Source organism: Chlorocebus sabaeus, chromosome 15, assembly GCF_047675955.1.
Source record: "Chlorocebus sabaeus isolate Y175 chromosome 15, mChlSab1.0.hap1, whole genome shotgun sequence".
Taxonomy (NCBI): Eukaryota; Metazoa; Chordata; class Mammalia; order Primates; family Cercopithecidae; genus Chlorocebus; species Chlorocebus sabaeus.
In genome coordinates, this window is record NC_132918.1 from 19,986,494 (window position 1) to 20,009,648 (window position 23,155).

Below are 23,155 nucleotides of genomic sequence, written 5' to 3' on the forward strand. Positions count from 1 at the left end.
ATATTAAAAAAAGTTCTAGGTACTCCTATCTAGGTAAAATATTGAAAATTATATTCAAGAGCATCATTTTAAACTGCTTCCCAAAGGTAGAACATCAAGAAATGTTTAAGATAGTAGTTCATGGTTGGGCGCAGTGGCTCACGCCTATAATCCCAGCACTTTGGGAGGCCGAGGTGGGCAGATCACCTGAGGTCAGAAGTTCGAGACCAGCCTGGCCAACAGAGTGAAACCCTATCTCTAACAAAAATTAGCCAGGTGTGGTGGCACGTGCCTGTAGTACCAGCTACTCAGGAGGCTGAGGCAGAATTGCTTGAACGCAGGAGGTGGAGGCTACAGTTAGCTGAGATCACGCCACTGCACTCCAGCCTGGGCAACAGAGTGAGACTCTACATGTTTGGTATACATTAAAATCACCTATGGGGCTTCTCCAGCATATATATGCCCCGGGAACTGTCTGATTCAATAGGTGGGGTGGGCCTGGGTATTGGTATTTCTTAAACATGTTTCTGATATGCATTAAATGTTAGAACTATTTAGAATACTTAAAAAAACTGGTACATGTACATTATTTCAACTACTCACTCGCACAATTTCTGTAGGACTGAAACACAGAAATAAACTACTGTTGGAATGGAACTTATAGAACCATTACCTTTCAAAAAAGGTCTTCTAAAATTTATCTATCAAAATCATCCTGTGAAATTAAACATAAAACAAATGCCATTTAAAAACAGCAAAAAAATTTTTATATGATCTAGGGTTTCTTTTAAAACAATCTAAAATCTAACATACAGTAGGCATGATCTGATACAAATACAAAACAAAATTAAATTCATTTAGAAAACAGTTTTTCAGTAAGATATTCACCTTCTAAAGACTTTCATAAAAATATGTAATACTTAAATAATTACTAATAGACCTTTCCCAAAACTCTGCATTGTAACAAATATAAAGTTGGACTTAAAATGGTAGTTATGAGTGTCAGAATGACACCAGATACAACTAAATATATGCATATTATGATAAATAATAGCATAGCATTAAGAGAAGAATGCCAAAGAAGAGATACTGTCTTCAAGTTTTCTCTGCACATCATTCTGGAAGAGCAGAAAATGATGACAATTCAAGCCATGTCAATTTAAATAAAATTACTTTAGCTAAGAAGCAGAAAATGTGATCAAGAAAAGCTCAATCAATCTTAGCCACTTCAATCATATCAAATAATACTAAAAATAATAAATTTGAAGGCTAATCTATGCAAAAGCAAAATGCTAATTATACCAGAGGAAATTTGGCAACTATTGCCCTTATAGAATTATGACATCACTGTAGCAGTTTTTTGTTCATTAGATGCTTGGATTAATGAAGATATAAATAAATTAAACATAACTTCTCCATTTTAGCAAACTTCCTAAAGAGGCTGAGTCTTTTAATTTTCTTTAATTTGTTCACATTCCAATACAGTCCTATCACATTTAACCCAGAAGAGATTAGGTGAACATTCTAACGCTTTATGAATTTTATTTAAACCCACTATTTTAACTAAATACACATGCATAAATTTCTTAGATAAAATAATCAAATATTAAGTTTGTATCGTACAAAGGTGGTATTTCAAACTCTATTCAAATAAGTCAGTCCCGTGTCCCACCAGTGGCAATTTATTATGAGAATAATGTGTGTGCTGTGAAATGGTGAAGATCTCTACAGATTACAAGCATTAAGTATTTTTATTATGTCTTCTAATTGGTTCCTATGACTTGGGTCCCAAATAGAGAAAATTAATGAATTAAAGAAATCAACACCAATAAAAACCATATTAACTGTACTACAGGTGTAGTTTAAAAGCAGAAAACAAAAGTCACATCATGGCAGAAATAAGAAATGATGTCATCTCACACTGAAAAATAGCCTTGTGGGGGGGAAAAAAAGAGTAAGAAAGAATGTCACCATGCTGTTTGATTGGCATTATAAAAATTGACTTCATGGAACTGATAATTTCATATCCAAAGATCAAGCAGTGAAATAAATAAATATGTGGGAAAAGTGGCATGGGGATGAGTGGTGCAAATATCAGGATAATAACGAATTTTCTACATTCGATTGGAAGGAGAAGTACCATTGTGAAACTATAACCACAACCAAAAGTTGTCGTTTAATTTATAAAATTAACAAACCCCAAACTTATAGAAAACTCAAATATAAAATATTTAAAATTGGCTTTCTGCTAACTCAAAATGTTTACTTATAATTGAGGTTAATTTCTTAACTCTTTATGCAATATAATGTACCAAATTTAGAAGCCGAGTGATTTCTAGTATGCATTAAGTTTATATCTAGAAAATTCTTTCTGGAATTTAATATTTATTTTAAAAGTGCATAACAGGCATAATAGAGGCTTACCAAAATATTTCAAAACTCAAGTACATTTTCCTCATCTCCAATATTTTAGAAACTGAATAAAACATAAACTGAATCAAATTCTGAAACTGTCTTTGACAAGATAAAAACACCAAATATCTACTTAAAATTCATTTTGAAAATAGAATCTCAGATAACTCAAACCAAAAGTACTGACCATTGGTTTTCTCCAGAATACTGAGTTCTAAATGAACAAAAATTTATACACACTTTTCTAGATTTTGAGAAACATTTGTTGTTTCATTAGAAAAGTTATTTCTAACAGAATATATTAATAGAGAAATAGCACAATTCTTATTCAGCACCTAAATTTTCGCGAGCGGAAATAATGAAATTTTACTTTTTCTCCATAGTTTACGTATTGATCCGTGGGGCTGACAAATAGTAACACACTCTTGGGCTGATACTATCATGGATTTTGCTTAAATTCTGAGGGCAGGAAAATTTTAAAGTCCCACAGGTCAAAACTGAATCACATTAACTGGCTGATTTAGTAAATGAAGGGCAATTCTAAAATGCAAAATAAAAATGGAATTAAGGCAGCTTTAAAAGAAAATAAAACTCATCCACCCAAAATAGTGCTACATAATTCATTCCTTAAAAAGCTGTGTGGAGTATAGACATAAAAGCCAAAAATAAAAACAAACATTGCAGTTGTGATGCAGCATCAGGTGCTTTTACTTCAGTGAATGAAAAATAATGGTCACAACTCAAATGAATGGGAATTTAGTATGAATATATGCACCTTACCAGAGATGTTTGCTACCAATGACATCTTAGCAATTCCATATTCCTCACAAAGTCAGTATAATTGTTGTAAAAAAATTAATTGTGGTTCTGAATACCCATTCACAGTTGACCTCAACAATGTATCTGATGTAGGAGACTGAGTATCCGTGACAGGCAGAAGCATGTGATGGTCCTCAGTCCCAAGTGGAAGAGCTAATGGTAAAGTCATATCAGAAGGCTTCACATCCATAGTTTCTGATAAAGGACTTTTTTGTATGGAATCTTGTTCACTCAAAGTATGATCCTCTACACTGGAGTCTAGAGTTTTATCTGCACCTACAATGGAAGGAAAAAAAATCTACATTATCTTTAAAAATAAGATAGACTAATGTACTTACCATTCCCAGAAATTACATTGCAACCTCAATACTTTTACTCAAGTGGTTTCTCTTTTGTAGATATGCCCTCCTCACTATCTATGTAAATTTAATCTGGGCCTCAAGGTTAAGTTCAAGCACTAACTCCATTAAAAAAAAATGGACTTGATTAAGAATGAAACAGGGTGAGCTGTTTTATCTGCTTAATCATACATTTGTCAATTTTCATATACTGTCTTGTGGCATCTCTCTCTCTTATTACCATTTAACATTCTACTCAGGTATGCCTTGAATCCTCAACCAGACTGTAAATTCTTTGAGAATAAATGTCAAGTCATACTTCTTTAACTCCCTCAAAGTATTAAATAGTGATAAGAAATACTCTATTCATTCACTGAATGTTTTTAATAAGTTGTTCATATTATTCTGTGAGTTCAGAATAGTATGTATGACACTTTCATATATTTTCAGAGGTGAGAAATTCTGCTTTACTCAAGGGAACAATTAGCACACTGACTAAAGAGGTACTTTTGCCTTCAAATTTTCCAATGGCTTTAACATGCTTCCGTTACACTGAAGTGTTGACATGATTTCGGTTTCACTATCCTTGTTAGGTAGACAAAACTGCTTTTGTAAAATTGTAATTATCTGTATTCTTCCCAAACTACTCTTCACTTCAACTAGTCAACGTTTCCTTCTTGTCCCATTGACTCTTTACAATGTTCTCTGCCTGGAAGGAATTCTCTCGTCCCATCTCCATCTTTGAACTCTTCTCCATCCTTCAAATTCCCTAAAATTAAGTTTTTTTCTAGTACTTACCTCAGAAAAACAGTATCTTCTTTAGTACTTTTGTGTCGATTATGCCCTAAATTTTCCCTTGTAATTATTTATTTAGGTTTCTGTTCTCGCACACCAGGTTGTAAGTGCTTTGAGTACCAGAACTATGCCTTGTTTAACTTCATATTCCCTGAACGTACACTTTGCAGAAATCTAACAAGTGGTTAAATTAATGACTTACTGTAGTTTTCAAATGTTTCTAACTTAATACTTATGATGTTTAAGTATTTACACACAAGGGCCTAGTGTCATTTCTAATAATGACAGAATAAAATAGTAAGCACAGGGAAGCTTTTTCAAGAATTCATTTTAACCAACAGACCCAAGACTTGTTGTCTCGCTTTCCATTTTTATATATTATAGCAATGTAGGGTTACCTGTTTCCCTATTTCCTCTTAAACATTTCTGGACTAGTGTTCATTACACCGCCCCCCCTTTTTTTTTTCATAATAACCGTAGTAAACCCTGAGTTATCCAGACTCCAGTATGGGATACAGTGACACATAGTTTGCTTATATGTTCCTTCACGCTTGGGACTGTTATTAAGTCAGGTTTTAAAAGGAGGAAATGTTTTAAGTTTTTTAATAAGAGGCTCAATATGAAAAGAAATCCAAAATGAATGTTACTGTAAAAAAGCTACTTTCCTCATATGTATATACCTAGTTTTTGAAATAGACATTTAATTTAAACTGCTTAAATGTACATCTCATCTCAACATTTTAAGGAATAGAACTCATATAAGCACCAAATTAAAAAAAACAAAACAAAAAAACAAGCATTTACCAGAATGGACTTTTGTTTTGTGCTTCTTTAAATTTTTAATATCTGTGTAAGAATTTCCACATAATTCACAGATAAATGGTCTCTCTCCTGAAAAACAAATTAAAAAGTTTAAATTTCAATATTTTAAAAGCTGCTAGCTAAGACAAAAATATCAATGTTTATGAACACAAGGCAAAAATTATTATAGTGTTTAAATTTGGTTTCAAATTGTCACTTTAATCACCTGGTTATAGTATAGTGAAATGAAAGATTCTATACAACCTAGTCACTCCTTTATACAAAAAATCTGTATCTCAAGAAAAATTGAGCATTTTCATGAACAGAAATGTACTTGCAAACTAAACCTACTCTTGTATTTCTATGAAACATTTAGTGAGTGTCAATTATATTCCAGACACTGGCTAAGAGATAAAACTGGGGGAAAATAAGTGTAATAATCACAGTTTCTGCTCTCAGGTACCTGACAAATTAGAAAATCCTTAAAAATACTGCCAACATGCTACAATATTACACTTCTTTGGAAATAAGAACTGTTCACTGCTTTATGGTGTAAACTAAAGCGTGTGCGAATATAAAGTCACCAAAAAGTTACTAAATCTCTATTAAGTACTCACATTATTCTAGGTAGGAATTATGAGGAGGAATTTTTAAAAAGAGAATGTTAAAACAGTATTCTTTCAAAGTGGAATTTTCCTTTCTTTTACAATTTTTTACATTCAATATTTTCTTTATACAATTTACAAACTACTTTTTACGATAAACATGTCAAAATTAAAATTTGTTCCTAAAACTTGCATACTAAACACTGTTTAGTAAGAAAATCTGATGTTATCTTGGTATTACCTATTCCTTTTCATTTCTTGGTATATCTGTGCAATTTAATCCAAATCATTTAAAAACTATTGATTATCTGGCATATTTCTTGGAAAACCAACACAATTCTTTAACAAATTTAATTTATACTCCAAACAACTAAAAAAAAAAAAAAAAAAACAAAAAACAAAATAAGCAAATAAGTTGATATTTATACATTAAGATATTGCTATAGGTATAGTATGACTAAATACCATATAGTCCATAATGGCTTAAAAGTCAAGGTTTACATAAAAAGAAATTAAGAGAGAACAAAAAATAATACGTTCTCCCTAAACACAGACCTGTATGGGACCGAAAGTGTTTGTTGAGCTCTCCTGAGGAAATAAAACTTTTCCCACAAATACCACATATGTATGGTTTTTCACCTAGATGGAAAATAAAAGATAGCGAAGTGGTGTACTATACCAATATAATATTTATCAATTACAAATAATCTAAAGCTTTTCTGAAATATTTAAATTAAAACCTCTCTATATTGTACTTTAGAGGTATTTTCAGTGATCCAAGTAAATGAATATTAGTAATTATTATATACTGTTCATAAGTTTTCATATATTAAAACTTTATTCCTAAAAATGTCCCTTCTAGTAGAGATGATTTGGGCATGGAATTTGATTTTTATATGATTAAGAACATGTCAATTCATAAACCCACATATTCTTGCTATCTACTATATTAATAAAGGAGAATAAAAGCATGTAGGGAAGTCTTTTAAAAATGTACCCTAAAAAAGCAGTTTGTTTCCAAACTGCTCTTTTGTGTCTGAATTACTTAATTTGAAAATCTCAGAATATCTGCGTAGGAAAGGTCCTAAGAAGTTAAAAAAATCCATGTTCAACCCAAACCCACTCCCCAACCCTAACTATAGGAGATGACCCTTCAGGAAGCTGAAAAGGTATTTTTAAAGTCACAAAACGCATCTCAATGCAAGTTTATATAATATCAAAATTATCTCATTGATTTTAATGTGTAAGTTATATAATTTATTTCACCCACCTTGTATTATTCTAGAAAATAAGTCAGCTTTTATATTTAACCAGTATGTGAAAATCATAAACAGCTCATAGAAGTACAAACAGATATCTAACTACAAAGTTTCCAATCTACTTCGCTAAAGGCCCAAGTCCCCTTTTTCTTTTATTTATAACTTTATTTTAAGCAGTCTCTCCCTGTCAAACTCACCTGTATGTTTTCGAGAATGAGTGATAAGAGAACTAGAGACAGCAAATGCCTTCCCACAGGTATCACATACATAAGGCTTTTCTCCAGTATGCCTACGGACATGATAGGTCAGTGTGCTGGCTTGAGCAAATCTCTGTCCACACCTATCACAGACATATGGCTTCTCTCCACTATGCTTCCTATTAGTAAATAAATATAAAGTTAAGTAAGTAAAACAATTTGGAGATCAGTCTATATAGCAAGAATTCATGAAACTTTTTACACATTTTATTTCATTTCATCTTAACAGGCCAAGACTATGTATTTAAAATCAGTAGTTGTTTCAGTGTAAACACTGCCAAAAACAAATATTTATTATCAAAACATTAGTTCTGAGATCAATTCAAAAAGTTTTTCCATGATCTTCAGATGGTTGTCAGTGGGCCCCTAATACTGCAGGCAATTATTTCCACGAGTCTAGTCACTCTTTGACTTGTGAAAACTCTCTCCTCAAACCATCAGCATCTCCTCACCCATTGTTATTCTCAGGTGACACCCCCTACTTCCTATTTCACTGAGAAAAATTCATATAACGTGAGGGTGACAGTTCATCTGAATCCATCAATTCCAAGATGTATACTTGAGATCCTACTTAATGATATCACTTCTGCAATTTCCCCAATCCCACATCATCCATGTTTCTCACTCCATTGGATTATGGTATACAAATATACTGATATCTCCCATATTAAAAAACAAAAACAAAAACAAACAAAAAACAAACACCCTTGACTTTACTTGCTCCTCCTTTCTCTGATCCCCTTTACCAAAACCTTGAGACTCCAAGTATTCTACTTCCATTTCTTCTCTACTAGCCTCTACTAATGATGCTTTTGTCAAGAGCACTGCTGACTTCCCACTTCGCTAAATCCAGTCTTCATCTTCCTATCACAGAATTTTACAACTGACCACTCCCAACCGGAATAACTTCCTTCACTTAGGATTCCAGGGCAGCCCACTTTCCTGGTTTTCCTCCTCTACTGGCTGCTCCTTCCTAGTTAAGTCTGCTGTTTCTCACCCATCTCTCAGAACCCATAAAGTTAGAGTGCCTCAGGACCATCTTTTGATTTCTTCTATCCACATTCACCTTCTTGGTGACCTTAGCCAGGGTTATAGCTTTAAATACTGTCATATGCTAATGACTGCCAAACTGGTATCTTCACCTTAAATCAGACCCCTGAACTGCAGACTTAGATAACCAATTATCTATTGTACATCTCTGTTCAGAAGTGTAAGTCATCTCAAATTTAACATGCTCATAACTGTAATCGTAAATTCCTGCACTTCCACTTAAACTGTTCTACCCACAAACCTTCTCTATCTTAGTTAATGGCAACTCCATCTTTATGGGGGTTCAGGCCCAAAACCTCAGAATCATCTTTGACTCTCTTCCAGACTTCACATACAATCAATCTGTCTGCAAATTCTGTTATTTCTAACTTTAAAATATATCCAGAATCTACTACTACTTATTTCTTTCACTGCTGCCACCCTGGCCTGAACCACCATCACCCTTGCTTGGCTTTTATCTATAGATTCCTGTTTACCCTGATTCCACTCTTATAATCCTATACCAGCCAGAATGATCCTCTTAAGTTGCATTCTGGACCATTCTGATCTTATTTCTGGATCAGTCTGACCTTATTTCCTAGTAGTCCCCCGACCCCGCTTATTTCCTATCAACTACTATGGCTTCCTTGTGGTTCCTTGAATGTGTTAATACCGTTTGGTGGAGCCACAATTAAAATTCTACTGTCCTGAATTCTAATATAATAGTCTATTCATAAGACTATGATGATTAAGAGACTAAAAGATCAAACAACTCATTTGGTTTTTTACCTTGCATGAATCTTGAGATTGCTAGAAGTTGCAAACTGTAAGTTGCATACATCACATTTATAGGGTTTTTCTTCACCATGATGCATGCGACTATGGAAGACTAGCTGACATTTCTGAGCAAATCCTTTATCACACAATTCACATTTGTATGGCTTCTCACCTAAAGGAACAATAAAATTTATATTTAGAAGAAAATAGTGTTTTGGTTGCATAAGTCATATAAGATTTCATCAACGGTACTAGCTTTGTTATTAAGAAAATGTTAACTGCTGGAATTGAAAACAAATACAATATGTTCCAGACCATTGAAAACACCAGTAGAATTAGAAGACATTAGTGTTTCTGAATTCAAAATGAGAGAAGTACATACAGCATTTTAAAAAGTACGAATCTAGGGCCAGGCTCGGTGGCTCACGCCTGTAATCCCAGCACTTTGGGAGGCTGAGGCAGGCAGATCATGAGGTCAGGAGATCGAGACCATCCTGGCTAACATGGTGAAACCCAGTCTCTACTAAAAATATCAAAAAATTAGCTGAGCGTGGTGGCAGGCACCTGTAGTCCCAGCTACTCGGGAGGCTGGGGCAGGAGAATGGTGTGAACTCAGGAGGCGGAGCTTGCAGTGAGCCGAGATCTCACCACAGAGCCGAGATCTCACCACTGAGCTCCAGTCTGGGCAACAGAGTGAGACTGTCTCAAAAAATAAATAAATAAATAAATAAATAAATAAATAAATTAAAAAGTACGAATCTAAATGTACCAATGTGTGTTCATACTTTACAATCAGAGGACATGCAAAATAAAGGTAACTGTAGAAGCTGAGGGAACACTGTATGTGTAATTCCAATGAACATGTTCAGAAGTCAACAAAGTCTAGAAAGTATGTAATAAGTGCTGGCAATATCTGAAAAGTGGCCTGAATTGTAATTACATTTTCTCTTTATCAGTTTTAATGTCTTTGTCTCTGTTAAATACTTGGTAAGCTAAATCAACATGCTTATTTGGAGGGAAAATGGTATAAGGAGTTGATGCAATAGGGCTTAAACAGCCATTAAATACTTGGTTACAATTACAAACAAATTTTCAACAGTTTAACACTGTTAAATACTTTGATGAATAGAAAAATATCCCAACTTCTGATCACAAGTAGTGTGTGCTAAGTACTCTCTATAAAAATACACTATTTTAGTCACAGTATAAAAATAATTATATCTCCCCATACACCCGTCTCACCTGTATGAGTTCTTACATGCGTTTTCAGCTGGTTACATTGGGTAAATGCCTTTCCACATAAGTGGCAGACGTAAGGTTTAACTCCTTTATGTATTCTCATGTGCCTTCTCAAACTGCTGGCTTCTGAAAATACTTTCCCACATGTGTTACACATTGGCTTGGCCTTGGAATACCTCTGATCCAGCTCTTCCCCAGAGTTCTCTGCCTCATAAGGACTCTTGACACTGGCTATATTAGACATAGAGTGTTCTTTCAGAGCACAGTTTGGCTGTGATTTTCCACGTTTCCGTTTCACTGTAACAGTCTGCACAATATCTTGTGCTGGAAAAGTATTTTCCACAACTGATGTCAACTCAAGTTCTGAATTATCATTTATTTGTGCAACTTGTTCTACTACAGGTGTGGACAGTTTATTTGCATCTAGGAATAATTCAACAGATGCATTCTCTAAGATGTCACTGGGATATTGCACTGTTTTATTCTGCCCTGTTTTCGGGGAGTTGAAAGGCTTCTTCTTCTTTTTTGTTTGAGATGACTTTTTTGCTAACGCCCCTTGTTTAGGATTTGCCTGAACTGAATCTGTAGATACTTCTGATTTCTCTCGATTATTATAATCTCGCAGAGTAAGAAGACAAGTCTGTTGATTCAATTCAACGTTTCCAGTAATACTACATATCTCTGTAGAAGAAGGATTAGCAATAAAAGCAAAATCTTCCATCTTTATTTTGCATTTAGTGACCACCTCTTCCACTTTGAGATAGTCAGCAGCCTGATGAATTTCTTTAACATTCCAACTGTAAGGAAACAAGGCTACATGACAATATTCTGATCAAAGAAAAACTTTTTGAAACAGAGCTGCATATATACTTCAATGTATTTTAAAGACCTAATGAAGCAGAATGCTGAAAAAGACATCACTAAGAGAAAAATATATTTATAAATTCATTCAGAATAATGTTTAGGTGAAAATCTCCAATTTTACAGAACTTCAAGAGATGAAAGATAATGGCTATTCACAGCTGTCAGTGAACCACTGCAGAAAAATTAAATGTTAAATGTTCTGGCTTTAAAAAACAAAACCAAAAAACCCTAGAACACAAAAATAGCTGATGGCAACTCACTACCTCCTCCATTCATCCTGAGACCTCTTCAGATAGCAACCAACTTTTCTGGATTGGCAAGAGGCAAAAAGAGGTAAAGTCTAATGACACTTGTTTCCTACTATTTTCTCCTGCTCCCCTGTGAGGGACTTTAATTATGTTTGCCAAACTGCTGTGCGTGCTAATCACCCAGGAATCTTGTTAAATATAGATTCAAATTCAGTAAGTCTGTGATGGGGCCTGAGATTCTGCATTTCTTTTTTCTGTTTTGAGATGGGGCATTCCTCTATTACCCAAGTGGGAGTAACACTAACTGGTATAATGATAACTTACTGCAGCCTTGAACTCCTTGGCTCAAGTGATTCTCCTGCAGCTTCCCAAGTAAGTGGGACCACAAGCATGTGCTACCACGCCTGGCCATTTTTTTTTTTTTTTTTTGTAGAGGCAGGGTCTCACTATGCTGCCCAGGCTGGTCTCCAACTCCTGGCCTCAAGTGATCCTCCCACCTTGGGCTCCCAAAATGCTAGGATTAATTTGGGCTCCCAAAGTGTGAGCCACCAGCCCTGCCTGCATTTCTTAATACACTCCCTGGTGATGCCAATGTTGCTAAGAGGAACCCACTTAGAGGAACAAGGTTTTAGAATGTTAAACTCTCTCTAGCAACCCTCTCAACCTTTTTTGGTGATACTCAACCCAAATTAGCTGGAGTGTTTGTGATATGAGAATTACAAAGAAAGACTTAAGCAACCGTGTTCAATATTCTAGTCAAATGTTTACTAAGCATCTACTATGTGTGGTACTAAGATATTAATAAATAAATAGTCTCTACCCTTCAGAAGTTCACGATGTGGTGAAAGGTTGTTTGATTAATCTAGCACTGGCTCTGGCATTACTAGCTGACATAATTAGGGTAAGTCAGCATCTTTGGGGGGTTCAACTTTCTTAGCTGTAAAATTAGAGCTGAGTTGGTATTAACACTAAAAATATGACTGTTATAAGTATCTGAGGATGGAAACACACACCCACCCCTTACTCTCAAATAATCTTCCTACTTGATTTTTCCCCTAAATACGGTTTATCTTTAGGAAGATGATCTCTTTCTCTCTTTGTTGTAAGTATAAGGCAGAAAAGGGTTTTAATCATAACTGACAATGTAAATATAGTGCTGGTGACACTATTTTTTTTAAAGGACTAAAATTTGAAATAAAAAATAACTACTGTCATGAACCTCTAAGATCTCTAAAAGTATCCTACAGTATCTACAAATCTCTACCCATGTTCTCATCATCTTCTAATTAAACTTGCTTTGCCTCAAGTGCCACCTGTATGTTTCCCCTTATTTAATTTAGCATCACAACAGCTTTTTAAAAATTGTCTTTTGGGCTGGGCCACTAAAAAAGATCTTTTGGTCTCTAATTGTGTTTACTGCTCCATAAAATGAACTGCCAAACAGATAACAAGGTCAGGTAGCCTTTAAGACCAATATAAGTTAGCAGGAAGACATATATTAATTGTTCAAGGCCGGGTGCAGTCACTTACACCTGTAATCCCAGCACTTTGGCAAGCCAAGGTGGGCGAATCACCTGAGGTCAGGGGTTGAAGACCAGCCTGGCCAACATGGTAAAACCCCATCTCTACAAAAATACAAAAATTAGCCGGGCATGATGGTGGGTGCCTGTAATTCCAGCTACTCGGGAAGCTGAGGCAGGGGAATCCCTTGAACCTGGGAGGTGGAGGTTGCAGTGAACCAAGATCGTGCCATTGCACTCCAGCCTGGGCGACAGAGACCCTGTCTCAAAAAAAAAAAAAAGTTCAACATTGAAATGGTAATTCATACAAACTATTTCATAGACGGCTATAATCTCAGTCACAGTTAAGAGCACCAATCAACATTTACTTCTAACAGATTTGCTTTTGTTTACAAGTATTAGATAACATCTTGTGAACAGTCATTGAAGGTCATTTAATTACATATTGCCAGGTATATGCCAAAATGCTTTATAAGATTATCCTCAGGACATGCCTATGAAATCTATTATAATCCTCATTTTACATACAAGTGAAAAATCAGAAGTCCAAAGAAATAAAGTAACTTGTCCAAGAGCACAGAATGTTAGAATCAAGATTTGACCAAGGTAATGTGGCCCCTGAGCCAACTAATTCTGTTATTCTACCTGTTTTCTTAATCACTAAGTTGTAAGCCTTTCTATTTTGGTATAAATCCTCTCTTGCATTTCTAGCTGAACTCGAGGAATTAGCTCCCCAGTCCCCAGGAAAGATACGTACCAAAAGAGACTGAACAAAACACCTGGCTGTTCTTCACATTGGTTCTTTGCATGGAGTCTCAAAGAAAAGTGCTCTACTGTGTATTCAAATGAAGTTTTTTTTTTTTTTTTCATAGTTAATTGAGAAAGGGAAACCATTAAATTGAAGGCCGGTCAAAATTCACACGCTCTTTTCCCTTAATCAACTTATCAAGAACTCACTTGAAGATTTCATTATGCCAAAATTTAAAAATAATTCCAAAATAGCATGAAAGTTTACTTTTCTCTCCCTCCCCTCCCCACACTGGATACTTCTTGCACAAGAATGTTTCCTTGTCAAAAGGATTAATGAGCACCCTGATTCTAGATTTTTAAATAAGTATCTTTCCATGATAAGCTGCAATATAAAAGGGAGGGAAAGATTTTGCTTACTGTATACATGCACATCTCTACCGAGATCTGGAAAAGAATGAATTAATATATATCAAAAGGTTAACAAGGGTTATCAGTAGGTAGCAGAATTTCAGGTGTTTCATTTTTCTTTTTTCTAATTTTTCTCCAAGAAACGTGGCATTAAAGGGGTAGGAGAGGGTAAAGAAGAAAAATAAAGAAATTAATGTTCACAGGGAAGTGAATAAGGATCAAGTAAAACCTTATTTAGTCTCAAGGTAGTTCTTACCATCTCATTTTGACAGATGGGGAAACTGAGGCCCAGAGAGTTTGCATCATGCTCAAGGAGACATAGCATCTGACAGGAAAGATCTAATTCCAAGGCCTATAATCTTCCTATGTCAGAAGATTATGAACAGTCTACTCATGTTCCCACTTTCATAGGAGAGGCAGAAATAAGACAGGGGTAATTTAATCAGTTTCCCTTTGCTTTTATTCCCTCCACCTTTTCCCCTACAATCAATAAATGTATTGATATTAATCTAATTATATGGTTCATTATATAGGGGAGACACACAGTGCCTGCAATATCAGATTCCTCAGAACCCACTTTTTGTTAATGCAGTGACAATAGTAAGCATCTTAGAGAAGCATTCTAGCATCTTTCTTTTGACCTTACTTCAGTATTAGTACTGGTAGGTTAATAGAGATAACAGGAGTCAGAATGAGGGAGAGAGACCAGAGGAATACAAGGACCAAAAAGCAATGGGAAACTGGAAGTCACTTAGAATTCTCTTTTTGTGTTTGCAGCCTGGCCAACATGGTAAAACCCTGTCTCTACCAAAAAAAAAATACAAAAATTAGCCAGGTGTGGTAGTGCACGCCTGTAGTCCCAGCTACTAGGGAGGCTGAGGTGGGAGAATCGCTTGAACCCGGGAGGCAGAGGTTGCAGTGAGCAGAGATTGCGCCACTGCACTCCAGCTTGGGTGACAGTGAGTCCGTCTCAAAAATAAAATAAAATAAATTCATTGTGTTTAATGTTCAAGTTTACGTAAGCGAAATCACAGGCTCTGTTTCAGTAGATGAACGTGTCAGAAATCTTACTGTTTATTATCTGTGGTTTCTGTGCTTATGAAATATTGCCTGCTCATCCTAAATCAGTGATACTGATTTCTTTATAAAAACAAACATTGTATGCACAAAATAGTTGAAGAATTTGAGTTCAGAGAATGAAGGGAAAAAACACAAAGCTACTTTTGCTGTGAAGACTCTGACTAGTTTTTATAACTGGAAATAAAATGTGTACTTTACCTGTCAAGATTTAAAGTTCCTGTGTATATAAACTCCAACAGTTTCTGAAATCCATCAGCCTTCACCTGACTCTGATCAAGAAAGACATTATTCTCAGAAGTGCTTCTGTAGATCGCACCAAAATACTCACTAAAGGAGGCCAGCACATTCCTATGAGCTTTAAACTGGAATTCCCCAATCACTATGGTGCAGTCACAAAGAAAACCTGCTTCCCGCTGTTTGTTCAGTCTCTCTAAAAGGTGCTCACAGTGGTGCGAATACTGCATTTTGATATCAGAATGGAATTCTACCCTTGATCTAAAAGACAAAAAGAAATAGTAAATCAGTAACCATAAGTTTTCATCAACGTTCAGTAGGGAAGGGACAGAGGCCATAACTTTAACAATTTTAGCCCCCTTGAAAATCCTTATCAAACATATATGGTTAAGAATGAAGGGATGGGTGCTTTTCTATCTTTGGTTCCCTTGACCAACTAACACAATCCTTCGGACGTATCACATAAGTGACGGTGAATGGCAACACTTCTACCACCTGAAAAAAGCACCGCAAAACTTGACGCTTTCACATCAGTTGAACCCTCAGATTTTCAAGCTCAGTGGACATACTTATGTTACAAAAATTTTTTTTAAGCCACTAAGACATGATCTCTTGGGACTGATAGGGGCAGAACAGTACGAGTTTTAAAAAACTGCTCTCAAGTCACCAAAACCTGTTAGTTTCCCCAGTGCAGTTTCTCCAAAACGCGAGGTGGCTGCCCATAGAGCCGGGAATGCGCCGGGCCACGGCTTGTTGTCAAAGGTTCTATCACTCGCGCCGAGGAGGCCACACCTTCTCCCTTCCGACTCTCTCTACGCCAGGCGGCATCCGAGAGTGACAACCAAAGCCAGTCCCTCCTCGGCTTCTGCCGCCCTGCCCTCTGCCCAGCTCCCACTCCCGCGAAATGCCACAGCAGAGGTTGTGGCCCAGGCCACCCCGGGGCTGCCTAACCCAAGCCTTCCACCTGCGCCCGGACCCGTGCGGGAACTCCAAGGAGCCTGCCCTCCGATGGCCCAGGTTCTGGAGAGACCGGGAATGGCGGGCCGGGGGTGAAGTAGGAACTCACCGATAGCAACCCAAGTGGGGGAACACAGTTTCTTCACTCTGTCTCCGCCATCTTGGGAGGACGTCACCGCGCCACGCTCCGCCCCTCCCTTCCTTCCACGGTGGCGTCATGTCCGGCTCTGTCATCCCGTGGCCGTGCGGGAGGCTCTGGGGCCGTGGGGATCCAGCGCCGGCCAGGGCGGGACAGGATGGCCCACAGAGACCCACTCCCCAGCATGCCAGGGGTCCCTCGAAGCAGCAGGCGTCATGGATACGAGAGCTGAGGGCTCGCTAAGCTCGCAGCGCTCCGCCTGTCTTCCTCATCGCGAGCATTCTGGTGTCGGCAGTCAGCGTCTGGCGCTCTGCCGGGGCTCTGCGCCGAGGCCCGGCAGCACTGCGCCGCGGGCCTCTCTCCTGAAGCCAGCTGCGCACTGGATACGGGGGCTTGTAGTTGCTTGTCTTCTCCCATCATCCTCCCCTTTCTCGGGGCCCCCACCGGTGGAAACTGCTGCATGTGTACTCGGATCTCTGCCATGGGGGATTTTTTAGCTGAGACTCGGCATCCCTTTCCCGCTTACGAACCTGAAAACTCTTGGCACCCCCTGGTTTTTTTGTGCCCCAGCCAACTGTGGCTCAGCTTCCAAGATGCCCTTACCTGGTGACAGAAGTCTGGGATGCACGAAAGCGGAGCAGCTGGGCACAGTGGGCATGCGCAACATTAGAGGAAGGTGGGCTTTATACCGGAAAAGGTTTTCCTGCGTCTGGAGTAGAAGATTTTTAATACGATTATTTACATACGCTTCAGACGAAAAACCAAGTGACATAACACAAAAACGCTCAGGAGGCGACAGGACTAACCACTTTTACACTTTGATCTTTCCTTCTAGGCTGTACAGTATTCTTTATGTATTAGCTGGTGAGTCAAATTCACTTTTTAAAACCCGGGGCACGTGTTCCACGTGGCAAGGCTTCCATAAAAACATTTGGTGAACGAATAAAGTAACATAAAAACTTACAGTTCAAACTCTCAAATTGCTATCAAGATCATGTCTTTTGAAAGACCGATATATATTAATCTCACGCTAACCTCAAAGAAAAAAAGTGATCTCACGCTTTCTTCCAAGCAAGGAAAAGAATGTCTTTCGGGCTGTTTCCGCCCGGTTTCGAACCGGGGACCTTTCGCGTGTTAGGCGAACGTGATAACCACTACACTACGGAAACCCCACTGTATAGTTTCTGTCGTGGAGTCCTTGATATATATATTTGTCAATTCGCAATTCCAAGTGAAAAATGATCTATGCCCAATTGATGGAGCGAAACCATTTCAAAAGTTTGAATCTGCATGCACTTTCTTCCAAAGCGCCTGGGTACCGCGGTAGAAACCAGGCACTCCCGAGTTGCCCTTCCTTTGTGCACTTTTTTTTTTTTTTTTGGTCTCCTGGGAAAGAAGGTTTTATTATACATCCTTCCCGCAGGTTGAGCTACTCAGACTCCGGGGCGAAGCAGGGAACTTTCGTTATTCAGCCGCGAAAAAGCCATCCTTTCAGCTGCTGGTGGAAGGACGTGTAAAATTACTTTTGAATTTCCTCCTTTTGCTTATGAAGACCAAGCAGAGGTTCTAAATTGACTGCTTGTTTTAAAATTCTCTACAGGGTATGCAGAATCAGACACCAAGATGCGTTTATTGACATGCAATGTACTTTTAAATTTTTCCAAACTTGAATTTCTTATGACCTGAGAAACTTCACTTTTCCTCCAAAAAGGCGGGCACGTCCTTCAGTCTAAAAATCAAGAGTAGGGAATGAGGCTTGCAGATTACACCAGAAGGATATAATTCGAATTAATATAATTCGAGGAACTACTATTTTGTTTTAATTGCGTATATTTTGCTTGGAAATCACAGGAAGAAACAGAACAAAGCATTGCCCAGTGTACAGAAAAAATAACAAACGTACTTAAAACTCATTTAAATTCCAGCATTTTTCTCCTTATTTTAGAAGTTTAACGTTTCAGAAGCAGACACTGCCTCCCTTCCTGCGACAACTTTCCCCTTTTAAGTCTCATTTTTCCCCAGTTTCAAGGGCGAATTCTAGAACTCCCCGGAACCGCCACCAGTTAAGCAGAATTCAGTGGCTTTGGAAAATAAAACTGCTTTTATAGCTCTTCTGGGTATTTGAGAAATGCACTTGTTAAGTGTTAGAGTTGAATCTTTTGATGGGAAAGTCGGGTTTTCCTGATACTAGGATTCCGGGATTCCAGGGGTTGGGGTGGCCCAGTTCCTGCGAGAAGCAATAGCCGGCGGTGACATGAGGAGCACAGTGCGTCCAGCGAGTCCTTGCGCCTGGGGGCCTCCCGAACCCCCGCCTGCGCCGCAGGACTCGGGCCTCAGGGGGCCGTGCCGGGGCCTCTGTGACGCGGCGTTTCAGGCAGTCGGCCCCGGCAGAGTCCGCAGCCAGAGCGGCCCAGAGACAGGAGGCGGCGGCGGCAGCGGCGGCATGAACCACTGCCAGCTTCCGGTGGTGATCGACAACGGCTCGGGAGTGATCAAGGCGGGCCTGGCTGGGAGCAGGGAGCCCCAGTTTATCTACCCGAATATCATCGGCCGCGCCAAGGGCCAGAGCCGCGCGGCGCCGGGCGGGTTAGAACTCTGCGTGGGTGACCAAGCTCAGGACTGGAGGAGCTCGCTGTCCATCAGGTACCTCCTTCTCCCAGCAAGACTGGTGGGGCTGGGGAGGTTGTAGGGGAGTGGGGCTGGGGAGGTTGTGTGGGGTGGGGCTGGGGAGGCTGGGGGGGGTGGGACTGGGGAGGTTGTGTTGGGTGGGACTGGGGAGGTTGTGGGGGGCGGGGCTGGGGTTGGGGGCGGGGCTGGGGAGGTTGCGGTGGGTGGGGCTGGGGTTGGGTTGGCTGGGGGCGGGGGGACTGGGGGTGTTGGGGTGGGGCAGGGAAGAACCCCAAAGGAGGTGCGCAATGGGAACAGAAAGGATAAGGAAGCAGGGAGCAGGAAAACCCCAGCCAGCTGGAGTTACTACAAACGCGCGGGCCACAAATCTCCATGGGTACCACACATCTAAAAAATTGAACATTTTGCTCTCTGTGGCTATCAAATACATTCAAACGTATAAAGTTATCGAACGAATTCATTTAAGAATATTAACTCGGCCGGGCGCGGTGGCTCAAGCCTGTAATCCCAGCACTTTGGGAGGCCGAGATGGGCGGATCACGAGGTCAGGAGATCGGGACCATCCTGGCTAACCCGGTGAAACCCTGTCTCTACTAAAAAAATACAAAAAACTAGCCGGGTGAGGTGGTGGGTGCCTGTAGTCCCAGCTACTCGGGAGGCTGAGGCAGGAGAATGGCGTGAACCCGGGAGGCGGAGCTTACAGTGAGCTGAGATGGCGCCACTGCACTCCAGCCTGGGTGACAGTGAGACTCCATCTCCAAAACAAACAAACAAACAAACAAACAAAAAAGAATATTAACTCATGGTTCCTTTTGTCACTTGGGTTATTCTCTTCAATTGACATTTAAACTATACTATAATGTGGACATTTCACAATTTTTTAAAAGTCACAAACTTCCAAAGGAGAGAGAAAATAGAAAGCAACAAAAATTGCAGAGGTAAGTAGCTGTGCTAATTTTTGCTGACACTTACCTTCTGTGAGAGGCTGTGGCAGTTATTGCCCATAAAGGGATATTGGTAATAAACACGGGGAATTAACTGAGGGTCGAAGACAATAGAACTAGAAAAATAAAAAGCTGTCATTGATCTTAGTGCTCTCCTTACAGTTACCCAGTGGAGCGTGGTCTCATTACTTCATGGGAGGACATGGAGATCATGTGGAAGCATATCTATGACTATAACCTAAAGCTGAAGCCGTGTGATGGCCCAGTCTTGATTACTGAGCCAGCCCTGAACCCACTGGCCAACCGGCAACAGATCGTGGAAGTGTTTTTTGAGCATCTGGGTGTTCCTGCCTTCTATATGTCCATCCAGGCTGTGCTGGCTCTCTTTGCTGCTGGCTTCACTACTGGTCTTGTGCTGGATTCAGGTGCTGGGGTTACCCAGAGTGTGCCCATCTTTGAGGGTTACTGTCTGCCTCATGGTGTGCAGCAATTGGATCTGGCGGGCCTTGACCTCACCAACTACCTCATGGTGCTAATGAAGAACCATGGTATCATGTTGCTTAGTGCTTCAGACAGAAAGATTGTTGAAGACATCAAGGAGACGTTTTGTTATGTGGCAATGAACTACGAAGAGGAAATGGCCAAGAAACCTGATTGTCTAGAGAAAGTTTACCAACTACCTGATGGGCAGGTCGTCCGGCTCCATGACCAGCTCTTTTCTTGTCCAGAGGCCCTCTTCTCTCCGAGTCGTATGAACCTTGAGGCCCCTGGCATTGATAAGATATGCCTTAGTAGCATAATGAAATGTGATACAGGCCTGAGGAATTCCTTCTTTTCCAATATTATCCTTGCCGGGGGATCAACCTCTTTCCCTGGTTTAGACAAGCGGCTAGTTAAGGATATAGCAAAGATGGCTCCTGCCAACACCGCTGTGCAAGTTATAGCTCCCCCAGAAAGGAAAATATCAGTGTGGATGGGAGGTTCTATTCTTGCATCCTTGTCTGCCTTCCAGGACATGTGGATCACTGCTGCAGAATTTAAAGAAGTTGGACCCAACATAGTACACCAAAGATGCTTCTGAAATACAGATAAAATGGTTAGAAGAAAATGTTTTGAGTATATGTGACAGAAACTTTGGATATTATGTGTTTCTGGGAGAAGAGAAAATACTTCAACGATTGGGATGCCAATATTTCTGTCTTATTTCTATAATGGGCTTGGGGATAATAATGATGAAGCTCAAGAACAGATGTCTATTGAGTAGAACCAAGTTAAAATAATGTTTCCCATAGTGTTTTTTCTATAAGTTGATGTTGGTGAACTTATATTTCCCTTGGAAGAGAGCATTTGTAGTACAATATGCTATGTGCCAAATGAGTGATAAGATTTAAGCTTATTGAAGTTTAGGGAAAGAAGGTTGCTGTGGTTAGGAAAGAGACTCCCTAGCACAGGTACACCATCATGGAAGGGGTGGCATTGGGATGGAGGGCAGATATCCAGGCAAGCATACTAAAAGGAACAAGTTGCTAAAGATGAGAATGAACAAAGCATATTCAAGGCATGTTTAATAGACTGATTTTGTTTGTTTTTAAAATTTTTATTTATGGATGTATTTATTCATTTAGTTTTAGAGGCAGAGTCTTGCCCTGTCTCCCAGCCTGGAGTGCAGTAGTGCAATCATGGCTCACTGCAGCCTCCAACTCCTGGGTTCTGCCCTCAGTCTCCCAAGTACTTGAATCCACAGGTGTGCACCACCACGCCTAGCTTAGACTGATTTTGTTCAAGTGAAGAGCTCATATAGAGAAGAGCAAGCGCTATGACTAGCAAGGTTAAGTGAAGGCCAGGGACTGAAAGGCTTTAAGTGCTAAATATCCAATATGCAAAGGAGAGGAATTAAAGATTTAAAAGCAGGAGCCATAAGGAAACTATGTTATGATGAATGTGGTGATGGTTTGGAGAATAAATTGAACAGGGAAGGCCCTGGAGATTTGGTGATCAGTTAGAAAGTTACTAGTCCAGATATAAAGTGCCAAGTCTTGTACTCAAGATTATAAGCAATAGGAATTTAAAAAAAGAAATTATGAAAACTGACAAAATGTAGTGCCTACTTAGATATGAAGGGGAAAGAAGGGTTTGAGATAATGTGGGATGCTAAGAGAATGGTGGTGTTGTTGACATATAACTCAAAGCATTTAGCATCTACTCTATGTAAGGTACTGTGCTAAGTGCAATAGTGCGAAAACCAGGAGTCAGATTCTGTCCTTAAAAAACTTTACAACCTGGCAGATGCTATGAAGGAAAAAGGGGATTGGAGGGAGAAAGATGGAAAGAGAGACATTTTACTTTTCTTTCAGATCGAGGACAGACAGCGACAACTCCACGGAGTTTATCCAACTGAACACGAGTAAAACTTTTAAGATCATCCTGTCATTTATATATAAAACTGCACTATACTGGCCATTCTAAAAATTCACGGCCGGGGTCGGTGGCTCACACCTGTAATCCCAGCACTTTGGGAGGCCAAAGTGGGTGGATCGCTTGAGCCCTGCAGTTCGAGACCAGCCTGGGCAACATGGTGAAACCCTGTCTCTACTAAAAACACAAACACTAGCCAGATGTGGTGGCAGGTGCCTGTAATCCCAGCTACTCAGGAGGCTGAGGCACGAGAATCGCTTGAACCCGGGAGGCGGAGGTTGCAGTGAGCCAACATCACGCCACTGCACTCCAGCCTGGGCGAAAGAGCAAGATACCGTCTCAAAAAAAAAAAAAAAAAAAAAAAAAAAAAAAAAAATCGTTACAGTTTATGGTGGATTACTCCCCTCTTTTTACCTCATCAAGACACAGCACTACTTTAAAGCAAAGTCAGTGATTGAAACGCCTTCCTTTCCTAATAAAAGGGAGTGCCAGTCCTTAAGATTAATAATGTAGTAGTTACACTTGATTAAAGCCATCCTCTGCTCAAGGAGGGGCTGGAGAAGGCATTCTAAGGAGAAGGGGGCAGGGTAGGAACTCCGACGCATCCCACTGAGCCGAAACAAGATTCTGCTTTAGTCAGTGCTGCCTGGGAATCTAT

At 39.3% G+C, this 23,155-nt stretch overlaps 2 protein-coding genes and 1 non-coding gene across 4 annotated transcripts; 1 reads left to right on the plus strand and 2 right to left on the minus strand.

Annotated features, from left to right (window-relative positions):
• Nucleotides 1-1,397: 1,397 nt before the first annotated feature.
• Nucleotides 1,398-16,984, minus strand: MYNN (myoneurin). Of its 2 annotated transcripts, XM_007972153.3 has the most exons (8): nucleotides 16,481-16,984; nucleotides 15,379-15,675; nucleotides 10,314-11,107; nucleotides 9,084-9,243; nucleotides 7,206-7,384; nucleotides 6,305-6,388; nucleotides 5,148-5,234; nucleotides 1,398-3,486 (listed from the first exon to the last, which is right to left on the minus strand). In XM_007972153.3, exons 1-8 carry the CDS (start codon nucleotides 16,603-16,605, stop codon nucleotides 3,224-3,226), a joined length of 1,989 nt encoding a protein of 662 aa, XP_007970344.3. In that variant the 5' UTR covers nucleotides 16,606-16,984; the 3' UTR covers nucleotides 1,398-3,223. The 2 variants fall into 2 exon arrangements, with proteins under 2 accessions (XP_007970344.3, XP_007970345.3); XM_007972154.3 differs by lacking the exon at nucleotides 6,305-6,388.
• A 171-nt stretch (nucleotides 16,985-17,155) lies between these two features.
• On the plus strand, nucleotides 17,156-21,272 carry ACTRT3 (actin related protein T3). The gene is made up of 2 exons (XM_007972152.3): nucleotides 17,156-19,153; nucleotides 20,245-21,272. Exons 1-2 carry the CDS (start codon nucleotides 18,765-18,767, stop codon nucleotides 21,161-21,163), a joined length of 1,308 nt encoding a protein of 435 aa, XP_007970343.3. The 5' UTR covers nucleotides 17,156-18,764; the 3' UTR covers nucleotides 21,164-21,272.
• Nucleotides 17,607-17,679, minus strand: TRNAV-AAC (transfer RNA valine (anticodon AAC)). The gene has a single exon. It is a non-coding gene; the product is annotated as a tRNA-Val (tRNA).
• Nucleotides 21,273-23,155: the final 1,883 nt, after the last annotated feature.

Bases quoted from the DNA above. Each gene is read 5' to 3' on its own strand.
- MYNN (XM_007972153.3), bottom strand. From the start codon at position 16,605: ATGACAGAGCCGGACATGACGCCACCGTGGAAGGAAGGGAGGGGCGGA. The intron at 11,108-15,378 runs GTAAAGTACACA...GTTTCCTTACAG, and splicing joins GGAACTTTAAATCTTGACAG to TTGGAATGTTAAAGAAATTC. The intron at 3,487-5,147 runs GTAAATGCTTGT...CTTCCATTGTAG, and splicing joins CAAAACAAAAGTCCATTCTG to GTGCAGATAAAACTCTAGAC.
- ACTRT3 (XM_007972152.3), top strand. From the start codon at position 18,765: ATGAGGAGCACAGTGCGTCCAGCGAGTCCTTGCGCCTGGGGGCCTCCC. The intron at 19,154-20,244 runs GTACCTCCTTCT...CTCTCCTTACAG, and splicing joins AGGAGCTCGCTGTCCATCAG to TTACCCAGTGGAGCGTGGTC.